Source organism: Ctenopharyngodon idella, chromosome 2, assembly GCF_019924925.1.
Source record: "Ctenopharyngodon idella isolate HZGC_01 chromosome 2, HZGC01, whole genome shotgun sequence".
Taxonomy (NCBI): domain Eukaryota; kingdom Metazoa; phylum Chordata; class Actinopteri; order Cypriniformes; family Xenocyprididae; genus Ctenopharyngodon; species Ctenopharyngodon idella.
In genome coordinates, this window is record NC_067221.1 from 4,160,255 (window position 1) to 4,183,665 (window position 23,411).

Here is a 23,411-nt window from a genome sequence, read left to right on the forward strand (position 1 = left end):
ATGTTTGTGTGTGTTTGCGCTCATGTTCTGTGGTGTTTATTAGTTTGTATACAGTATGCAGATTTTCCATATACAGTAGTCAACATTTGAAGTGGATCAAAAGCTTTCATCAAAGTTGTCCTAAAACCTTCTTCTTAGGACAACTTTGAACTTTTTTGATCCACTTCAAATGTTGACTACTGTACATAAGATGCCAATTTTGTGTAGATTCCTGGATGCCCTATTATGTAGCCAAGTTGTGCAGGGCATACTACTATAATATTACATTACAACATGAAATGAATCCTTGAATACTCGATTCTGATTGGCTGGAAGGTGTGCATTAAAACTGTTTAACTGTGTTTAATGCACAGGTAGTTCCAAGTCAGTTTAATCACTGTTCTATTGACCTTATATAGCTAAATGAACCTTGATCACCTTGTTAAAACATTATTTGATCAGACTGCCAAACGTTCTGACGTTTTCACGCAAATGCTTTTATCCAAAGTGACTTAAAAGGAACCTGTCCTATAATATATTTTTCATATTATAGGACAGGATGGATTTTCTTAAGTAAATGTATTGAACAAATTATATGGGAAAGTTTAAATAGAAGTTGAATTGAATTCCAATTTTTATTTAATATACAGTACCATTAACACATGTATGGAAAGTATTTTCATTATATAGACTTCTGTATTCCAAGAATAGTGAAGTTTGATCTGCATACACAGTCAGTGTTCTGACAGACATTGCCTAATTACATCATTTAGATTTCATCATGGCTTATGAAGTCCTGAAACAGCCGGTCAGATCCAGCAACTGCAGGTTAATGTCCAAACACTCTCTCCCATCTGTATTTATTACATTTAATCAGATTTATTTCATAAGACAACAAGTTAATAAGACACTTGTTGTCAGAAACGTCAGTCAGCAGTGACTAATACACCTTGAGATTTGTAGTAACTTCAGAGACTCTGGACTAGTTCCACATCTCATCCAAAGGATAGTGTCTTTTAACACCCCCTGCTGGCTGAACGAACGAATAGGTTATAAGTACAGCTGAACACATCGTTAAAACATAAGGATGGTTTAGCTGCCTGTAGCTAGCCTTTTTTGATAGATTTAATGGATCATTCCGACAGTTTGGTGGATTTTGGACTGAGAAGTTTTGTTGAAAACATTTTTAAACTCAACTATTTTTCACATTTACATTGATGTCACTTCTAGCAAGTCATGTGATTTTGGCATGCTCTTAAGATTTTAAAGGGCAAGTAGCACCAATATAAAAGGCCGGACTGGAGTCTGAGGGACATAAACTAATTGAATGGTTTTAAACATTAACATTTTTTTTATTATATATCAAAGAGAATAAGTAAATGTATATACAAATACTCAAACTCTTAGTTTAAAAATATATATGTAACCCTTATTTCAAAGTAAAGTTAAGAAAACATGATTGGGGGACATTTGCCCGTAAAGTCCCTCAAAAAGTTGAAGTTTGTGTCTCTTTAAGATCGCAGTGCCTCAGTTCAAGTGGCACATGAACCGCCAACTTAGCGATTTTGTCACTAGATTTAGTGACTTCCTTGCCCCTTTTAAGACTTTTTTCAAAAGTTTAGGGACAAATCTAGCAATTTCTTGGACAAACCTTATCTAGATTCTTATTTTGCCCACTGATCTATATTTATATTTATATAGATCAATGAATTTGCCATTGTGATGTCATCTAGTGACATTTAGCTACCAGATTTAGCTATAGTACTTTTAATTAAAAGCAGTTGGCAACACTGTGAACCGATCATCTCTTCCTACTAGCTATAACATGTAATAAACATGAATGAACATCAGAAGGTATGTTGTTTAAACTGCGGAAAGACGTCAATACAGATCATTTTCAAGTTCAAGTCCACTGACGTTAATCTAAGGCTGAATCCCAAATGGCACACTTCTATGCACTTTCGGTCTTGTGGACTTACAATGGCTGCTGCGTGTGCGTGTCTGTTAAATCAACAAGACCGTAGGGTGTCCCATTCATCATTTTAGGTTTCAGAAGGGTGCTCACGAGCACCCCCTTTGCGGCCGTATGTTCAGTTGAACCCGCAAGTTTGCGAGGCTACGCAGAGGACTTTACCTGGCAGTCAAAGTGGCATTACGTCACGAAAGGTCTTACGGGTGTGGAACGACATGAGGGTGAGTAATTAATGACAGAATTTTCATTTTTTGGGTGAACTAACACTTTAAAGTTGATTAACATTTTATGTAAAATATGCAGTAGCCTATTGTTTCATGGGGACATAAAATCCACCAAATATTTTAACATAGAAATTCAGAGAGATAAGTCATTCTAAACATTATAGATTATTTCTGTTTACATTCTGCCTTGGATGGTTGGAGAAGTAGGTTATCTAGCAGCAACTTTATCAATGTTATCAATGGTCTTATGTCAGAGTTGCTACATGTTCACACAGATCTGTTATTTGGAATAACAAGAATTTTTTCAGACCGAATTATTAGGGGATTCCTATTTGCAGAATGTTTTGAATTTGGTGAAAAAACGTACAACAATTGCTGGCTGGACAAATTAGAAAAATTAGAAAGTGATCATATAAGCAAACTAAATTTAGAAAATGGTGACATATTAACATTGCATAAAGACATCAATGGGAGATTTGACTTCCTTGGTCAGTTGCAAGAACAATTTTTTTTTTTTTTTTTTTTTTTTTTTAGATATTTGCAGATTAGGGATTATGTAAGGAAGCATTCGCCCTATTTTAATGAGGCTAATCCTGCTTGATGATCTCTTGGGTCTTGGATGTGGGGTCCGTCACTTGACATCTCTACTGTATAACTCACTATTATCTACAAATTTACCTTCTACAGAGCAAGAAGTTGGGGAGGAGATATGTGCCGAGCTCTGGACTAGTGCACTAGAACATTCATAAATATTCTGTTAATTTAATTTAAGTTCATCCTTTGACTCCACTATGTGATAAATGTGATATTTGTGATAAATGTCAGATTGATGAAGTCACTCTCTTGCATGTTATGTTCTCCGTTTTAAGTTAATTCGATTCTGGACTGATATATTTGAAATTCTGTCAGATATTTTACATAGTGTATTAGAGCTTGATCCATTTCTGGTGATATTTTCGTGATTTTTTGGATAAACTCACGTCAATTCAAAAAGATCAACAACAGTTGCTGTCCCATGGACTTATTGCTGCAAAGAAACCTATTCTAAGTTTTTGGAAAAAGACAGAATTCCCATCTGTTAAACTTTGGTTGGAAGAAATGGTTAAGATACTAATTCATTACTTTTTGTTAAACAAATCAGATCATTTCGATTAGATTTGGTTTCCCCTTCTCCATTATCTTGATAGCACAGGTTGAGTAATTATGAGGCATTGACCGCCTCATTAGTGTGGCATGACTTGATCCCTAGGGTGGAGAGGGAAGGAGGAGGGGATTATCGGTTTTGTTTTGTGTGTGCTGTTTTCATTTAGTTTTTCATTCTTCTTTCTTTTACAGATATAGGCTTATTATGTTGAACTTTATTCTTGTACATACAGGCATTGTATTAAGCAGTAGCTAAGTATTGAATGAATGTCTATTTATTTGACAAATGCTGACAAATACATCTAACCAACTTCATTTGCAATAAAGACAGCAAACACTGTGATCATCACCACGGGAAGAGTGTCTGTCTGATTTTCAGCTTCTCTCCTGATTTCAAGGGGGAAATCTCACCGATCGGTATATTCGTTTGAAATGCCAAGCAACTTGACTTGAAATTAGAAGAGAGTCAGCAGCTGTGGTCATTCTCTAGCAGTATTTGTTGCAGATGAACAAGAGACTGTGTGAACTTTATGCTGGTGTCACTAGCATTCCACTATGCTGGCGAAAGTAAACATACAGCGCTCTGAGTCAGAATGGAAGTTATGTGACGTCGTGAAAAGGGCCTATTTACGTTAACAATTAACCCTGGGTATCCATAAGCTGATGTTTCACACTTTACATTCCTAAACCCTGGGTTAATGTCTTTATTTGCATATTTGTGGTGTCAGTGTTGACTGATTGGACGAACACAGCACAAGACCTGTTTATAGGGCTGGGAAAATATATTGATGCATTGCAATTCGTGGATCGTTTCTGATATTTTCCAAATGCATCCCAAATTGATTCTGAGCTTAGTTTTTAACAGCAGATGGTGCTTTAGGCTATTTTTAACCGCACACTCAAATGCTCATGAAGAAGAGTGCTGAAGAGTCTGAGAATGTACTTGCACCTCAGAATGCTTTAATGACGTGAGATTAATGTAAACAGCCCACAGCAAACACCCTTGTAATCTGCTTCAACATTTTTGAAGTTTATGAATGATTATTTTATAGAAGGTTTAAGTGATGTAAGGAATTGGAAGGATGCAGAGTACGTCTGTTTCTAAAGCACGCAGTGGCATCTGCTGTTGAAAACTATGCTCAGAATCGAATCGAGAGAGAATCGCGACACATATGGAAAATATCAGAATCGATCCAAAATCATTTCTCGATCAAATCAATCAGTTCTCATCTCTCGGCACTAATCCTGCTCTGGAGTGATAACAAGTATAAGACTAAAAGCACAGGAGACAAACAAAACAATGTCAAATACTTATAACAAACTAGATATAAACTAGCACCATCCATTCCACAAATCGGACAGTAATGGCAGTTTTGACATAGTTAGGTCGAGCTGGGTGATGTTGGGAATGGAGGAGATGAGTAACACAATCATACGTGGACTAGTTTCTGAGCAACTGAATCATATCTCAGGAAATGATATTGCTAGTATCAAAGGTACTTTTAATCAACAGTTTATGGTGGATAATGTCAAAGATGGATTACACATCTCTGATAACCAGGAATGATACTCTATAATCGAACACAAATGTGAACAATGTGTTTTCCCAAGGATTCAAACACAGGCCCAGTGGAAAACTACACAACTTTTGGACATAAAATATAAGTGCACTTCTTTTGAGCAGAGGACAAGGGAGCTTCCCTTACATGAATGGCAATATCCCAAAAAGCACTAAAATATGGGTATCTGGGACACTGTGAGCCGGGAGACTGTAGTGTCTACTGTGAGTTTTTAAAAGCTTAAATGGGAGCTATAAGTAAATTAAGCTCATGAACAGCTGTTGAAATTTGGTATTCTGGAAGTTTGGACTTGGAAACTATATTTGATACATCACGACTTAACAAAAAGACTGGAGTAGATACACATAACAGGTGGGACAGGCCAAGATGAGATCTTTCGAGCTCTCAGCATCTAGGATAAACTTGGCTTTGAGAGAACTATAATTTTGAGCAAAAGTGTACAACATTTCGGTATCCAGTAGTTTTGTGTGATATCATGAATTCAAAATGCCCAAGTCTGCACAAAAACAGCCCAGGGCTGCTAGCAAAGCACTGAGCAGTGATAGTCAGATGAGATTGTTACCAAATTTGCCAATTTTATTAAAGCAGAATCCATGCCCTAGAAGTGATAGGTAAAGCTACACATGCAGAAATTAAGGACCTGAAAGAAAAGACTGACTGCACTGAAAGATGGGTAGAGATATGAGAACAATCCACCCTGACTGACATGTGACATGGATCCTGAAACTTCACGGCATCCCAGAAGTGGAGAACAATAACGTTCGCAAGGAAATGAATCTGTCAAGAAGTGTTACTGCAAGAAAAGAAATCAGCTGCCAGATGTGATTGATGTTGTGCACATTTAGGCACCAAGTGCCTGAACGCGCCAAGACCTCAAGTTTTCACCATCAAGAGATTCAGGAAAGCAGTGTGGAAGGCTGCTAAAAACAACCCAGTTCATGGTTTGCACTTTGATGAAAACTTAAACGAGGACAGAAACAAAAATGGTCACATTTAGTTCTGTTTTTGGTTCATATGTTTACGTTCACACTGTCAGTCCAAATCCGATTATTTGTGTATATCCAATTGGAATCTGATCTAAAATTATTGATGCCCACATTGTGTATCACAACTGTTCAGATCCGGTTTGTGTGTCCAAATGGAACAACAAGGACATCTTATATAAACACATATTGTTTTGATAATGGTGTTATATTGGTGGATCAATTATTTAATTTAAATGGCTTTCTTTGCACTTCTATGCAACATTTTTCCCCCCTGAAATTTGTATGTTGTTTAGACACCAAACATTCAACAATGGTCCATTCATAATTTGATAAGTTCTTAAAGAGATAGTTCACCCAACTGAAAATTATCCCATGATTTACTCACCCTCAAGCCATATCTTCTTTCAGACAAATACAATCGGAGATATATTTAAAAATATCCTGGCTCTCTAAAGATTTATAATGGTAGTGAATGGGGGCCTGTTTTGAAGCCCAAAATAAATGCATCCACCCATAATGTAATTAAAAAAAAAAAAAAAGCATCCATCCATAATAAAAATAATCCATACGGCTCCCGGCGGGTTAATAAAGGCCTTCTGAAATGAAGTGATTTGCGGCGGAAGAGTGAAATCTGACCCGACGCAATGATGAACACTGAAGCGCAGAGGATAGAGCAAAACAAAACACCGGTCAGGAATTAGAAGTCTAAAATAAGAATTTTTAAAGAGAAATATCGGTGGATTTCGATATAAAAGAAGAGGAGCTTGAGTTTGTTGCACAGCCGTATTTGTATTCGTAACCATGAGAAGCGTCTAAACTTACGATACTCCTACATCCTGCGTCGTACATCGCGTCAGTGGGATACTCATTTAACGACTTGCACAGTATGTGTACGGTCGTCTGGCGGAAGCTAGTTATTTTAGATTATAAAGTTGAAACATGGATATTTTTCTTACAAAAACCCATCGCTTCGCTTCAGAAGGCCTTTATTAACCTCCTGGAGCCATATGGATTACTTTTAGGATGGATGGATGCACTTTTTTTTGGCTTTAAAACACGCCCCCCATTCACTACCATTATAAATCTTTGGAGAGCCAGGATATTTTTAAATATATCTCTGATTGTGTTCATTTGAAAGAAGATAGTCATATACACCTAGTATGGCTTGAGAGTGAGTAAATCATGGGATCATAATCTTCATTTTTTTGAGGATACTACTAACCCCTTAAGGAGTAATTGTCCCATTAACCCTTAGAACAGATCCTGAGCTTTATTATTTTAAAGAGATATTGTGTCTTTGCCTTACGCATAATGGATCATTTCATGGAAAATGTTTGAAAAAAAAGCTTTGGCTTAAATACTGGCCTTTTATAAAGAATCTTAACATTGACAAAGCATACATAACATTAAATACACATACAAACTCATTTACACAAATACACGCGGCAAAATAAAGATACAGATTCATATAAAATAAGAATGTCAGCAAATGTTTAATAGGTTATGACATCTGTTATGCTATGTGTTATTTATCGTGCACTGGGTGGTGCTGCTGTCCCGCTATTTCAAATATGCTGGAATGGGCAGAGACAGACTTTGTGTCCTTGTGTTCTTCCAAGTTCGTTCTTTCCAGTTATTACTCTGGCAAACTCGGTCTTGAGAAACAGCCTCAGATGTCCAGCGACTCTCCGGAGGTTATCAAACGCGTCTCTGCACGCGCTTCCTGGCGACGCGTTACCACGGAGACGGTCGCGTATACAAATGGACGGAAAACACCTCGCGAATCCTTCAGTATCTTTGTTAAATCATGGACGATACTGTATTTTAATAAAATGACTTAAAACCATATAAATTCCCAAATAGGTTGACGGAAATCGTACTAAATTCGTCTGGTAAGTCTTAAACTGACTGCTTGTTGTAGTTAAGAGTTTGTATGATAAAGATCAAACGTTAATTTGTCCCAAATAATCGACATTGATCTTTATACATTTGCTGCATGGAAGCTGATAATAGCCTAGTATTAGTGATAAAAATAAAAATTGCATTTTATTTGCATCTAGCACAATACAGCTTTAAACATACACAGAGTAAAGATAATAACACATCAATACATATATAAAATGAATGAAAATAGATGAGGAAAAGCCATTTTGACATTCAGTGCTTTAAAAACCAATCCTGCATCAATCCAGATGTGTTTTTGAAGCATGTCTCTTCATGTATATCATCAATTAATCATCTATAATTTGCATACACACGCTGTCATGCTGTTTGTCAGATGTGTCCTGTCATCTCTGATCTCTCAGTGATGGATGGTGACAGTGAGGAAATAAAGGAGCACCTGAGGCTTCAGTTTCAGACTCTTCAAGAGCAACAAGTGCAGCGCATCCGGAGGAGACTGGAGATGAAACAGACGGATAAAGATAAGACTTCTCCTCTCAGCAGCGTGGACAATATCAACCTGATGGAAGAGGACGGGGACATGATGGATCTGTTCAACGCAAGGTGACACAATGAGTTCACAGTGCCGCTGTCACAAATATAATTACTATGGTCATTACCAGAACAACATCCTTTCAGGTCAACACCATAGTTCATCATGCCAGAAATGAGACCTAATTTAATTATTCATTGGTAATTTAGCAGACAATGTGATTTACAATAGACTGGACTAGTTACCAATGGGTTGAAGGTCCAAATGTCAGTTTCAGTGCAGCTTCAAAGGGCTCTACATGATCCCAGACGAGGAATAAGGGTCTTATCTAGAGAAACCATCGGCCATTTAAAAAAAAAAAAAAAAAACGTATATACTTTTTAACCACAAATGCTCGTCTTGCACTGCTCTGCACATGCTAACCGAGAGGTGGGTAGTGTACCTGTGCGGACAACTTGTGTTTAAATCCGGTCTGGGTCGTTTTGCACTTCCACCACACGCTAAACATATTTACCACGTGTTCATGCCATGTATTATAAAAATATTAATTGTACTTTAATTCAGAGTGATCCAGAATGAAAATGAACAGTTGCATGATCGTCTGAGGGAGCTGAGAGACGAGAACGGCCGACTCCACAAACTGCTGAGCGAGAAAGACTTTGAGATAAAACACCTGAAGAAGAAGAGAGAGGAGGACAGGCTGGCTTTAGCAGGTAAACGCTACATTATTGTTTGTGAGACTGATGTACATACAGCGGCCCAAAAAGATATTAAGACACTTACATCACGCTTAAAAGTATATGAATGTAATTATATTGGATTGTATGTGGCATCTGCAAACAAATGATAATAAAGCTTTTCTAGTGTCCTTGACTAAGGTGTTTCAGTGGCTGTATGAGGTCAGTATATTTTTACTACTACTAGCAATTTATTGTGTTTTTGAAAGAAGTCTCTTCTGCTCACCAAGGCTGCATTTATTTGATCAAAAAATCAGTAAAAACAGTGAAATATTACAATTCAAAATAGCTGTTTTCTATGTGAATATATAGTAAAATGTAATTTATTCCTGTGATCAAAGCTGAATTTTCAGCATCATTACTCCAGTCTTCAGTGTCACATGATCCTTCAGAAATCATTCTAATATGATGATTTGCTCAAGAAACATTTATGATTATTATTAATCCTGAAACAATTGTGCTGCTTCATATTTTTGTGGAAACCGTCATACATTTTATTTTTCAGGATTACTTTGATAAATAGAAAGTTAAAAAGAAAAGCGTAAAAAAAACTTTTGTAACATTAGAAGTGTCTTTACTGTCACTTTTAATCAATTTATTGCATTATTGACAGTTTTTTTTAGTTTTTATTATAGTTTTATTAATATTTGAATTGACTTTTATTTTTATATTTTTAGTTTTCAAGTTAATTTTAGTTTAATTTATTTTTATTTCAGTTTCAGTTTTATTTATTTCCAGTTAATAATTTTAGTACTTCAACTTCAACTTATTTTAGCCAAGGGAAAGTTTCTAATTTTAGTGCAAGTATTTAAACTAATATTTAAATAGTTTTAGTTTTAGTTAATGATAATAATCCTGATCCTTGACGAATAAAAGTATTATTTCTTAAAAGCAAAAAACAGAAATCTTACTGATCCACAATTTTTGAACAGTTATATATATATAACAAAATGTATTTTGTGAAATGTTGCTTGTCATATCATATTTTTCATGCATTAAAGGGTAGTTCACCCAAAAATGAAAATTTGATGTTTATCTGCTTACCCCCAGGGCATCCAAGATGTAGGTGACTTTGTTTCTTCAGTAGAACACAAATGATGATTTTTAACTCCAACCGTTGCAGTCTGTCAGTCGTATAATGCATGGCAATGGGAACTCCGTCTATAAGAGTAAAAAAAAACATGCACAGACAAATCCAAATTAAACCCTGCGGCTCGTGACGACACAATGATGTCCTAATACATGAAACGATTGGTTTGTGCGAGAAACTGAACAGTATTTATATCATTCTAATACACCACTTTGTCCAACTGCCTTGAGCGCGCGCACGGCATCCGGTGCGTGAGGTGTGTACGCGCTCTGTAGTGTAGTTTAAACATGGTGCCTGTAGTACAACAGTTGTTATACAAATGGAAGTAAACCACTAAAAAACATGGTTTTATTACATGGGTGTGTTGATATCCAGCCGAAGAGCAATCAACCATAACTTCAGGCGAGCAGGCTCAGAAGTTGGGAATACGTGGAAAGTCACCACTCCCGAATGAGTTTGCGCGAGAGAATGTAATCTTTTAGTTTTAGTTTGAACAATCCAGATAAACGCAAGTAAGTACCATTTTGATTAGCCGTCGTACCTACAATGTTTGTGCACTGTGTAAACAATGAGTGACGTATACGCGCGAGAGATCACTTCTGCCAGAGCGTGTACACACCTCACGCACCGGATGCCGTGTGCGCGCTAAAGGCAGTTGGACATAGTGGTGTATTAGAGGTAAAAAATGATATAAATACTGTTCAGTTTCTCGCACAAACCGATCGTTTCGTGTCTTAGGACATCGATGTGTCGTCACGAGCCAGCAGGGTTTAATTTGGATTTGTCTGTGCATGTTTTTTTGACTCTTATAGATGGTGTTCCCATTGACATGCATTATACGACTGACAGACCGCAACGGTTGGAGTTAAAAATCATCATTTGTGTTCTACTGAAGAAACAAAGCCACCTACATCTTGGATGCCCTGGGGGTAAGCAGATAAACATCAAATTTTTATTTTTGGGTGAACTATCCCTTTAAGTGCCCAAATAGTTTTAGGGGTCCACTGAATATCTGTATATGGTATATAATGACTGTGACAATCCTTTTTTCCCACAAGGTACTGCTGGTTTGGCAGGAGATGCAGCGGCAACCAAGATCGTGGAACTGTCAAAAAAGAATAGAGAATTAGCTGCTGAAATGGAGCGAGAGAAGACCAAAACTAAACAAGCAAACAATCGGGTCAAAGAACTGGAGAAAGAGGTAAAGAAGAAACAGAACTGTTTACTTGAAAGTTGTTTAGGTCAATGTGGTCTCAATGTAAATCTTCTTATTAGCTTCAGGCCACACTGTTACTTAATCCTGCAAAGACGACAAACAAAAAGCACACTTCAAGAACTGTGAACGACTGTCTTGAGGTAATACTGTGTCATCATTCATTCGGTACATAATTAGACATTGGTAACTGTTTACAAATGACTTTATTTTCAATGTGTTTTTGTGCAGAACAGCCCGGTAGTGAAATCACTGCAGGAGAAACTATCTGCAGCCCAGCTCAAAATGACTGAATACCGCAACCAGATCCAGACGTTTAAACAAGAGTTAAAAATAGCTCACAAGGTTTGTGCTCAACCAATCCTGCCAGTGTATGAGTTATTTAGAGTGAACAACATGATCTAGTCCAGGTGTTTTGTCAGGTGTTGAGCTGTGAGGTGGGTGAGGACGTCAATATTCAGCAGATACTGTGTACCCCAGGAGGCTGGAGAGGCCGTTCTCAGCAGATCCTCGGCCTTCAGAACAGAGTGAGTCAACATGCTCTCAGACTGTATGTTCATCTCTTAGGATGACTTTTAATTGATCGACAGGGTTTTCCATAGTCTTCACTGTATAAATTAAACATCCTTATTAATTAATCCTTATTAAAGTTACAAAAGTTATTCAGTCAAGAGCAGAGAGTGATTTTTTTCTTTGTCGTTTGTTTGATTAACATTAAAAACACAGACAGCAGCAGGCATATTATTCTGCTGTCACTTTAAGAGTGAATGCACAGATCTAATATACTGATACTGGTACACATGCATTTACTTTCTCAACTGTTTATGTTCATTTAAGACATAACCGACTACCTTTACTAGGATACTTGCTATTTTTTGACATAATTTTATGTGAATTTGTCCACTAGAATTCATAAAAATATTACCGGCTAACTGGCGAGTGACACCGCATTTGGTGCGTGGCGAGTGTTAATTCTAGGCCCTGATAGCATGTGCACTTGGGAGATATAATTAGAAAACATGGCAGCAGCAACATTACACAATAAATCATAATAGGTTCTCTGTAAACTTTTTTTAACTGAAGGTGCGAGACCTGGAACAACAGCTCAGCCAATCATCTCACAGGAAGCAGCTGTGTGACCAAGGCCTTGAAGAGGAGATCACGAGAATGGGAGGTTTACCGAAGACACAAGATAGAAACCTCAGCCACATCCGTCACATAGAGAGGGAGAGGAAGGAGGCACTGGAGGTTGTGCACATTGATTAAACATCTTCATGGGTCTGATTATGTCATAACTTTTCACATTATCCACATTTTGATAATGATGTGTCTTTTCAGAAGCTCACTATGGATTATGAAGTTCTGCTTGAAGAGAACTCAGACATAAAGAAGAAACTGGAGGGCTCCAAAGCCAGGAATAAAGTGTTGAGCACAGAAGTCAAAGCCCTGAAGAGCCAGATCAGCACTCTACTGGATAAGGGCAAACATGATGATGAGCTGGTCGACGCCTTATTGGTAACAGATACCCAATACAGAATATATAAACTACTGGTCTACACAAAGAACATGAAATCCTAAACAGACAAATGATCTAAAGCAGATGCTGTTGAGGGCTAACTCTGACTCCCTCTCCCAACAGAAGCAACAGGCGAAGTGGCAGGCCATGTTCGGTCATCTCAGCCAGAAAGGGTCCCAGCGTGAGGAGGCTCAGCAGGGCCTGGAGAGGCAGCTGCACAACGAGGCCCAGCAACACGCCTCCCTCATCCAGCAGCTCAAACTCATGGTGTCAGAGAAGGAGAACAAGGTCAAAGAGCTGGAGCGGGAGATCCAGCAGCTCGCCCTTATGGTATGACACATCTGATCAGATAATCATCAGCGTTTTCTTTCTCATGCTTACGCTCATTTTGTGTGTCTGGTGCAGAAGCAGTCGGAGTGTAAAAGCCAACATAACATCAGGCCTTTGACATCACGACAAGAGTCCAACTCTGCCAGGTAATGACATTCTTAGAGCCAGATTTCCCTGCTAAATCTTGCTAACGTTTGGTAAGGGTCTCTCAAAGTTATGAACAAACGTTTTTCAGTAATGTTAATAGAATATTTAACTGAAGTAGAACTGAAGTGCCTTGAAACGCACAGCATTATTCAATGCGTTGATGTAATTTCCACTGAAACAGGAAGACAGGGCGGGACATATCGAACAGCTCCTCCCCTTTTTTAAAATAGCCAATAGCATTTCATTTATATCACAGCTCTGCCAGAGTCGCAGTATCCTTCTAATCTCGAATCATTTCTCTTTCAGCTTTTTGTCATTGTTTTGGAGCACACTAGCTTTTAGTTAACAGTAAGGCTAACATATTTATACTAAAAGCCAAAAAAACTTCCATTTTGATTTTGTGGAAACTTCAATGTTTTCAAAATGTTAGCACAAAAATGTTACTTGTACATCGTTCATGGAACTTTATTTTCTGAAATGTTTTAGTTGGATGTTCGTCTAACATTTTTTAAATGTTACTACATGTTGCAGAATGTTCAGAGAACATTCAAAAGTAACGTTCCCATAATGTTTGAAGAATGAGAAAATGGAAAGTTTCCTTATAATATTTTCATAACATAATGGGAACATTAGCAAAACGTTCTTAGAATATATTTTTTTAGCTGGGTTACTAAGGGTATGTTTACATGACAACGATGTAATAAAAACAGAAAAGTTTTTCCTTTGCGTTTTCGGCATTCAGACAACAAGGTTGTCTAAACGATCCCCTTTCACACGGATCCACAAAAATGACTAAAAACACTGTATTATGCATGACAGGCCAGTAGATGGCGATGTCACTTTGTAAAGAAACATTACGCGCATATAGACAACACATAACTTGCATGCGCATGACGTCACCGTTTTCATAAATTCACGTTTTTGTAGTTTACACAGAGATGATAATGGTATCGTTTTCAAAAACGTGCACTTTGGACCCCGTTTTCATACCACCAAAATGCCATTGTCATGTAAATGAATGTCCAGAATGCATAAAAACTTTTCTGTTTTTTAAAACGGTGTCATGTAAACGGCCCCTAACAGCTTGTTTCAGCAAGCTTGTTCCCTTATTTGGCGTTAAAAAACTACTGTCAGGATTTACTAAACACGTCCCTTTCAGACAAAAATTTATGGGAGATAAATGGTATTTTCGCCTTTTTTAATGCCCCAAAAAAGCATGTCTTAACCCATTTAGCTCTTGACATGCTGTGATAGCTGCTGTAGGAGGAGGAACCGCAGAGATCAGAGAGCGTGAGAGAGGAGAGAGAATATTCTCACTCGTGTTCATTTATTTGGAAGGCCAGAGGAAGATGTTATCTAAACATATCGTTTGCCAAGCCACGCTATTTGTACATTTACAGTAGTACACTTACAAGTCTATATTTAAGTCCTGTCCTGTACTGATTTTCACATACACACTTCCTGCAGTCTATAGTATCTCCTGCTGTCTAACATGAGTGAAAGCATTGTACTGTATATTATTTCAGAGATGCTCAAGCGGCCTGTCCAGAGTGTGCTGTTAAAATCCCGTCGCTCCAGGCTCAGTGTGCGGAGTATAAGGCTCTTTATCAAGCTGCAAGTGTGGAGAAAGACAGACTGCTGGAGCTGACCAAAATACAGCAGACCAGGTCGGACACAATTTATAGAAATTCAAATTATAACTTTCTACAAAACATCTTCATTTGGCAACTGTTAACCAAGGAAAATTGGAAGCAAAATATAAAAGATTGATTACTTCCTCCAACATTAATACCTTTTTTTTAATAGCTTTTGAGAGTGATACCAGAAAAAACAGACCTGAACTTTCAGAGTGTGTGTGATAAAAACATTAATAGAGTGCATTAACTTAACAATCAATCTCCAGGCAATGACAGGAGAATTTTAATAAGACTTTTTCTAAAGACCTTTCACCCTTTCTATTATTAGTATTTGTAGAAGCAATACAAAAAGGTGAATTGCCCACTTCATTAAAACACAGGGTCATAACATTGATTCCCAAACCTAATAAGGACACAATTGGAGGCCCATTAGTTTCCTCAGTAATAACAGTAAGTTGTTTGCAGTGATTTTTGCTGGAAGAATGAAGACAAAATTAATCGAGTCTGGTTTCATGTAAGGCTGTCCTATCAGGAACAATATTAGACTAGATTATTGATGATAGTTATTGATTTTTATAAATCATTCAATATTTTTCTGTTGACAAAATTAAATTGGCCTGTTTTCACAGACAAGCTTGGCTAACATGGAAAGTGGTGTATAAGCACAATTTCTTACCGCACAATTATTTCATATGGAATAACAAAGACATACTATTTAAAAACAAATCACTATTCTATCATGCTTGATTCAATGAAGGGATTATTTTAGTAAGGCAATTAGTTAATTCCACTGGATATTTGTTGTCATATACAGAATTTCTTCAAAAAAATTCCAATTACCAATTAAACCAAGAGACTTTGCTATTGTTCTTGACGCGATTCCAAAGGGTGTGATGTTACTTTTAAAGATCACTAGTTCAGTGGAAATCAACATGGATAATCCTTGTGGTAATATTTACATTGATAATGTTGATGTTTTGAAACATCAATGTAGCATTAACATCATAAGAAATGCTCTCTGTTCTGTGTCTTTTCCTGCAGCAAGATCTCTTTGGTCTTCTTTATTTAGTAATATCTCTTGGGACAAAGCATGGAAACTGCAAAATAAGTTTTGTATCAATAACAAAATTAAGGAAGTGTCTTACAAAATACGTCATAGACTTTACCCTATTAAGCATGTTTTGGAAACTCAATATTTCACATAACTGTGAATTTTTTTGGACAGGAAAAAAAAACTATTTTGCATCTGTTTTCTTACTGTCTCTACTCAAGATTATTTTAGAAAGATTTATAAATCTATACCAATAGAAAACTGGAGTGTTTGATATGAATGTGTGTATTGATGTGCTTTTTTATTTTTTTAGAATGATAATTTTAAAAAACAACAACAACATAGTGTTATTTATTTTATTAGGAAAATAGCATATAAATAAAAAGAAGTGGGCTCTTTGCAAACCAGATTTTTCACATTTTATAAATGACTTTAAATTATATGTAAATCTTTTGGAACAAACTAAAAACAAAAAAAGGGCTGAAAACATGTATATGTAATATCCTGACGCGTCCAAGCTTTATAATGGCAGTGAATGGGACCAACGAGTTTGAAGCTCAAGAAAATGCATCCATCATAAACGTACTCCACACGGCTCCAGGGGGGTTAATAAAGGCCTTCTGAAGCGAAGCGATGCATTTGTGTAAAAAAAATATATCCATATTTAACAAGTTATGAAGTAAAATAACTAGCTTCCGCAAGATCGCATGACAGACAGCACATGAACACCAAATTCAGTTCTCTTTCTCATTTTTTTGTGCTTGAACAGACACATAGACACTGTCAGTTATGTCTTAAGTGAATGTAAACAGTTGAGAAATAAAGTGCATGTGTATCAGTATATTAGATCCGTGCATTTGGTCTTAAAGTGACAGCAGCCTAATATACCTCCTGCTGTCTGTGTGACTAATGTTAATCATCAAACTACAAAAGGCAAAGAGAAAATCACTTTGGTAGCTTTAACAAAGATCATTTATATTTAATTCACAATGTTGGGTGTAAACTGTTAATGTAATTTAATTATTTTCCTTTGAAAAAGTAAAATAAGGAATTACTCTTTGTTTTTCTGCAACTTAATTACAGTTACTTCTGATATAATTGCATTAAATACTGTATACTGTATAGACTACCGAACAATTCTATATAAAACAAAGTGGGTTTAACATCAAAATGTAACGTCTAATGTTAAAATGTATGTTTTTAATGTAACCATCTCCCTTTAAATAGCCAACTTTAGTCAGTTCAAGAATAATTTATGCTATTTTATATTTATTTGAAAGAATTAAAATCAGTTTTGTGTCTATCCTTGTATCGTTTAACTGGTTGAGGTTTATATGGGATTTAGAAAGTAATTAGTGATAAGGAATGCCATACTTTTTAGAGAGAGAGTAATTAATACAGTAATTTAATTACACTGTTGAAGATGTAATTATTGTATTGAATTTTATTGTCCCCCTGGGGAAATTTAGCTTCAGTGTGTTTCAATACACATGGCTAATTAGTAGCTTGTAATTAATTACTTTTTTTCAGAGTAACTTATCTGTTCATTTATACAGTGAAGACTATGCGTTGTTATTTTACATTTTATTATTCAATTTCTGTACCTGAATACTGTTAGACTTAGCTGAAAAAACATAAAGCACTGTTTACTTCATTTGTATCTTTGTTCTGTCGTATTTACCTATGCTTTAATTTGTTTATTATTGTCTATGCAGATTCACTTCCCTACAAAATCACCCCAATCATTCTAGAATGAATCATTCTTTACAAATAGAGCTATTTAAGTCATCTGGTGAAAGTGTTCATGTAACACCTGTGAAACGAATAAAAGATTTTTTTAAATCATTACGAAAACTAACAGGTAACCAGCGTAACGACTTTAAGATAATACATCTAAATAAAGGCATATTTTCATGTTATTATGTCATTATGTTGGAATCATGAATTTAGAGCACATAATATACTAAAAATAGTATATGGAATGCTTCTCTAACTTCACCATGGCACGACTGTTTAAAAAGTCATTATTTTTGTAAATCTGCTTGTTGATGCTAGTTAGACAGAATTACACATGTAATTGCTGTAATGGACGGCTACACTTTATATCCTTTAATGGTCTTAATTTGGTCTACAGGGAAGAAGAGGCCAAGCGCCAGTGTGTAGAAGCAGAGCAGAAACTCAGACAAGAATGGCAGCGTTCAGTTTTACTGGAACAGCAGCTGGAGAAAGCCAAACTGGACTTAAGGAAAGAAGCAATGCATCGGAGCAGAACAGGTTCTGTATGGCCTCATATAGCCTGAAACTAGCGTAATCATGTTTTTCATGGTTAAGGAGTGTCAAAAAAACAGTTTTAGGTCCATAGAATATCTGATTAACTAGCCATCTCAGACTGAAATCCATTGTATTTTCTTGTATTGATGTAGGAAGCTCGGGCAGCACTCTGAGTCTCCCTGAGAAACAGGAGGGCTCGTCTCCCAGAAGCCTCTCTGCGGTCAGCCGTGATGCTCAACTCAGTGAACTCAAAGCACAGTACGTCTTTTGTTTCTAAATGTTAAAATATTCATTAGTGTTAATTAGAGCTGCACGATTATTCGTTAAAAGATTGCGATCACCCAGTCGATCTCATCCCTAAATGACAACGATTCGCCTGTGTTTATGACAAAATCAAAGTGAACATTCAAATCTTGAGTTGCCGTTGACACAGAGAGAGCAGTTGTCTGAAACAGCTTTTCAGCTACACAGTATTATTATTTCTGTTATAAATATATATATATATTATCACAAAAGTACTGGATAAAAGTTTATAGTTAAGATATAAACACTGATGTCTATGGTAGCGATCAAAATAGAGCAAATCATCTTTTGAAAGTAACCTGGTGCTTCAGATAATGATCACGTCAATTACATCGTTACACCAGTAGGTGGCGACAAGTGACTTAAAAATGTATTTGTCATTGAACCATTTATTCAAGAGACTAGTTCAAAAACGCTGATTCATCCAGTAATGAAACAAGTGAAGTCTTTATGAGTGAGTCATTGAATCATTCATTCAATCTGATTTTTGTTAAAAATAATTCATTCAGATTAAACATTTTATATAGACAACAGCAATTAACATTTTGTCAGAAGCTCTAGTAAATTACATGTTATTTTGTTTAGTTGTCTGTTAAGAATCGTGATCTTGGTGTGAAACAAAAAAATCCTGATTCTCAGTTTATCCAGAATCATGCAGCTCATGTTAATTTTGTTAACATGTAATCTATGAATGTTCATCGACTAAATATGATAAAAACTAAAAAGTGCATTTGACACAGGATTAAAACTAAATTAACAAAAAAAATCAGACGAAATTAACACTAATATTCACATGCAACCTCATTTTAGTACTAAAAGATCTGTCGGAACTGTCACAGTACCTAGAACACAGAAATGCTGAATGTTGACATATTTTGCCCTGATTGTGAGAGATATTTACAGTAAAATATGCTGCGCTGAGCTGAATGAGCTGTGGTCTAATTAGTATCTGAAAGTTTTATCAACATTTCCTGCAGGCACACGAACACTACACATTTTCAAACTCTTCCTAATCAAACACTCCTGATTGAACTCATCAGCTCATTAGTAGAGACTCCAAGGCCTGAAATGGATGGGTCAGATGTGGGAGACATCCAAAATGTGTGCTGTTGGTGTGCCTCCAGGAACAGGGTTGGGAAACACTGGCTTAGAACATAATAGCACATTTTTCCTAAACTAGCAACACTATTTGGGTATCATGTTCCACATGAGCAGTTGTAATAGTGATGCTTGCTTAAACAAACTGATTGTTCCAGACCAGTAACTAAATGGACGTGTATCTTGTCCATGCAGGTTGGCGCTGCAACTAGAAGAAAATGAAAACTTGAGAACCACTTTGAGGAACACCTTGAAGGAAAAGAAAGAAGACTTGCAATTCTACAAGGACATGATGGCCCAAGCAACACAGAGCTTCCAGCAGGCCCACAGAAAGCCTGAGCAGGGGACCTAGATGGGACTAAAGAAGGCTCTTTGATAGCAAACAGAGGACAAAACTGCAATCAAGGGGACGCTCAGTTTATATGTTGCCAAGTCTGCTGTTGACCAAACACACATTCTACATTACTTGTTTTATGGTATCGAAACTTCCTAGACTACATCAATCCAACCAGCAGGTCACAAGAGATAACATAAATGAGATGATTCATGTTTCAGAAACACTTTCTGTTGGAGGAGAAGTTATGAATAGAATAGAATAATAATGAGAACCTGTAAATAGTAGTTAGATGCTATTTATACTTTTCATATTACTTTTTTTTATTATTACAAGATGTAATATAAGTGTCTGGTGTGCCCAGAATGTGTCTGTGAAGTTTCAGCTCAAAATTCGCCACAGATCATTTATTATAACTTGTCAAATTTGCCCCTATTTGGGTGTGAGCAAAAACATGTCGTTTTTGTGTGTGTCCCTTTAAATGCAAATGAGCTGCTGCTCCCGGCCCCCTTTCCAGAAGAGGGCGGAGCTTTAACAGCTCACGCTTCGGTTGCTCAACAACAACAAAGCTGGAGAATCTCACGCAGCCAAAATGAGGATTGTCAGTAACGGTGTTCAGCCTTACATTGTTCAAACCGGAGTCGACACTGATGGAGAGACTCAGGAAGAAGTTACAACTTTTAGAATGAAACTGGACGTTTCTGAATGGTTAGTGGATAAATTTATGTAGTTGCTGTGGAGTTGATTCAACTCATCCACTAACATGTGCCGTCATGTTAATTTTTTTGTGCAAATCCAGTGTTGAATTGACCCTCGTTTGTGAAGCAGTCCGGCGTAAAATGACGGCATGACAACAACACTCTACTACAACAACTCTTCCTCTTCTCTAAAGCAGCCCAACATGGCCTCGCCCCCTTTGTTGTGTGTTCTCAGGGGTGGGGTTTATGTAAATTTTGGGGTTTGTGATGTCACCAACCCAGGAAGAAGCTCATTGGATGCTGCCCTATTGTCCCAGTCCTTAAAGCCCTCACCCTACCCGTTAAGCACTTTATTTCCACTTTTCGAATATTTTCTTCATTTTTATTTAAAATAAATGCCTCTCTGAGCTGATGTGCGATGGTAAAAAAGTGAGATGAATGAGTCTGGAAAAAGGAACTCGGTCACATCGAACTCGGTCACACCACCCGCCTTACTCTCTACACCACTGCTTATGTTATCAGACAGGTTTCTTTTGCAATTTTTCTGGCTCAATCAGACAACGGTGGGAGGAGTTAGTGTAAATAGCCTCTGCCAACAAGGTGGGTTATTTGCACCTAGTGTAAATAGAAACATCATCAAGGTAAACCCAAGTTTTTCTTCTTGGCACTCTAAAGTGGAAACAAACTTCCCTGCCTTTTTTTCTGACGCACATTGCTCATTAATACTTGATTTGTGTGTCATGGTGTGAAACCAAAATGAAAAGCAAAACCAAAATAAGCTGGCCAGAATGTGAAACGCCCCCTGCTGAAGCGATATGTGTGCAATGTCTTGACCTCTCTCTTACCGTGTCTCTCTTGTTTACATTTACCGTATCAGCCTCAGCATTCATGCTGCCATACTTGAGTTATTCTCTTTCCTATGCGGCCGGAGGGGGTTTGAGGCCTCCCCTCCCAGCGCTGCTCCACCACGCTTAATTTAAACCTGTGGCTGAAGCAGTGTGCTCCTCCTGAAACAGCGCACTATTTCATCTTCCCAGAACCCTGAGGGACACTGGCAAGCTCGAGGCTGTTACGAGCGCAAGGACCACAAGACAAAAATATCATCCGGGACTGGAAATGACGGAAAAAGCAAAATGCCTTATTTACGTTGAAGGAATAAAAAGAACTTTTGAAATGAGATTTCAGATAAGAGATGTTCATAAATATTTGACGCGACTGAGCTGCAGTTGTAAAGGCTGGTACGGGGCTTTAAAGGGATAGTTCACAGCAAAATGAAAATTCAGTCATAATTTGCCTTGTGAAAAAAAGTACAATTTTAAAAAGAGTACTTATTATGGTAACAATACACTTTATAAGAATATACATGAGTGTGAACTGAATGTAATCTTTTCAGACACTTAATTGCATGTTATTTACAGTTGAAATTAAAATGTTTTATAGTTTAAATTTATATTAAATGCAATTAGATGAACTTAAAAGTGCTTTTTTGACCCACTTAAGTACATGTTTATATGCAATTACATAATTAATTATTTGAAATATGGTTAAAGTTACTGCTGAATATACTGAGAAACATTTATGGTCAACTAAAATATACCTCAATGTCATTTCTATTGAAACTTGTATGTTATGTATTTAAATATATTTATAATTACACATTTGTAATAATGAAATTGCAATTTAGTGCATTTAAAATATCTTAAATGTAATCTTGAATAAAACTACTGTTAAAGTAATTAACACAGTGGTACATAGCAGTATAATATTACTGCCTTCTAAGAAACCTCATTTTATAAAAGGACTCAAGTACAAAATTATCTTGTTGTTTTGTGTTTATGATTGAGGGATTGAGTATTAAATCAAAGAAAAATTGAGTGGATGCTCTGATCATCTCATTCAAGCAGATATATTGATGTCAAAGTTTCTAGGTAGGAAAATGAAGTGGATTTGTTTGCCAACACAAGAGCTGAATCCTATCAGATGAAGCCATGTGATGTATGGTGTTCCCAAAGGTCAAACAATCTCTTTCTCTTTGCCTAACTTTGACTAACTAACTAACTAAATAAATCAAATTTCATTACAAATTATGATCAGCAGCACTCAAGCTGACATGGACTCCACAGTTTGTGCAAAACCTGCTGATCTATGTTATCCATATGGTTTGAGAATGCTCCGGTGCTTCAAATGAAGTTCACATGGTCAATGAAATCTTACATCGTTCATTTGCTTTTAAAGGGTCAGTTCACCCATTAATGAAACTACTGTCATCATTTTTCTCAGCCTCAAGTAGTTCCAAACTTGTATGAATTTCGTTGTTCTGCTGAACACAAAGGAAAATATTTGGAAGAATGCCAGAAGCCTAACCATGACCATAACTGTTTGGTTACTGACATTCTTCCAAATATATTCCTTTGTGTTCAGCAGAATAAAGAAATTCTTACAGGTTTGGAACTACTTGAGGCTGAGTAAATGATGACAGAATTTTAATTTGTGGGAAACTATCCATTTAATGATTGGAAATAGTTTTTTTTAATTCTCAGAATTAAAGGAATCACATATTTTCATTATGGTCTCATAATATTATACGGACCTCACTAATATTATCCACCTTATTTTTCACTAAGATCGGGGGCGGCCATTTTGAACGTGTCTGGCTTCCGGTCTCGTC

At 36.7% G+C, this 23,411-nt stretch overlaps 1 protein-coding gene across 4 annotated transcripts; it reads left to right on the forward strand.

Moving 5' to 3' along the window:
* The first annotated feature begins 91 nt into the window (after positions 1 to 91).
* On the forward strand, positions 92 to 22,585 carry ccdc13 (coiled-coil domain containing 13). 4 transcript variants are annotated; one of them, XM_051868373.1, is made up of 15 exons: positions 92 to 7,776; positions 8,163 to 8,389; positions 8,883 to 9,031; positions 11,204 to 11,346; positions 11,421 to 11,501; positions 11,590 to 11,703; positions 11,781 to 11,885; positions 12,442 to 12,606; positions 12,697 to 12,873; positions 12,998 to 13,204; positions 13,280 to 13,350; positions 14,878 to 15,018; positions 18,174 to 18,313; positions 18,463 to 18,568; positions 19,907 to 22,584. In XM_051868373.1, exons 2-15 carry the CDS (start codon positions 8,163 to 8,165, stop codon positions 20,061 to 20,063), a joined length of 1,983 nt encoding a protein of 660 aa, XP_051724333.1. In that variant the 5' UTR covers positions 92 to 7,776; the 3' UTR covers positions 20,064 to 22,584. The 4 variants fall into 4 exon arrangements, with proteins under 4 accessions (XP_051724333.1, XP_051724352.1, XP_051724343.1 ...); XM_051868392.1 differs by having other exon boundaries at positions 8,191 to 8,389; positions 19,907 to 22,583; XM_051868383.1 differs by having other exon boundaries at positions 92 to 8,389; positions 13,283 to 13,350; positions 19,907 to 22,585.
* Positions 22,586 to 23,411: the final 826 nt, after the last annotated feature.

What these genes read in the sequence shown, in the direction of transcription:
- ccdc13 (XM_051868373.1), top strand. Translation starts at nt 8,163, where the DNA reads ATGTGTCCTGTCATCTCTGATCTCTCAGTGATGGATGGTGACAGTGAG. An exon ending in AGTTAAAAATAGCTCACAAG is followed by an intron (nt 11,704 to 11,780) that starts GTTTGTGCTCAA and finishes GTGTTTTGTCAG; the next exon opens with GTGTTGAGCTGTGAGGTGGG. An exon ending in AGAGGAAGGAGGCACTGGAG is followed by an intron (nt 12,607 to 12,696) that starts GTTGTGCACATT and finishes GTGTCTTTTCAG; the next exon opens with AAGCTCACTATGGATTATGA.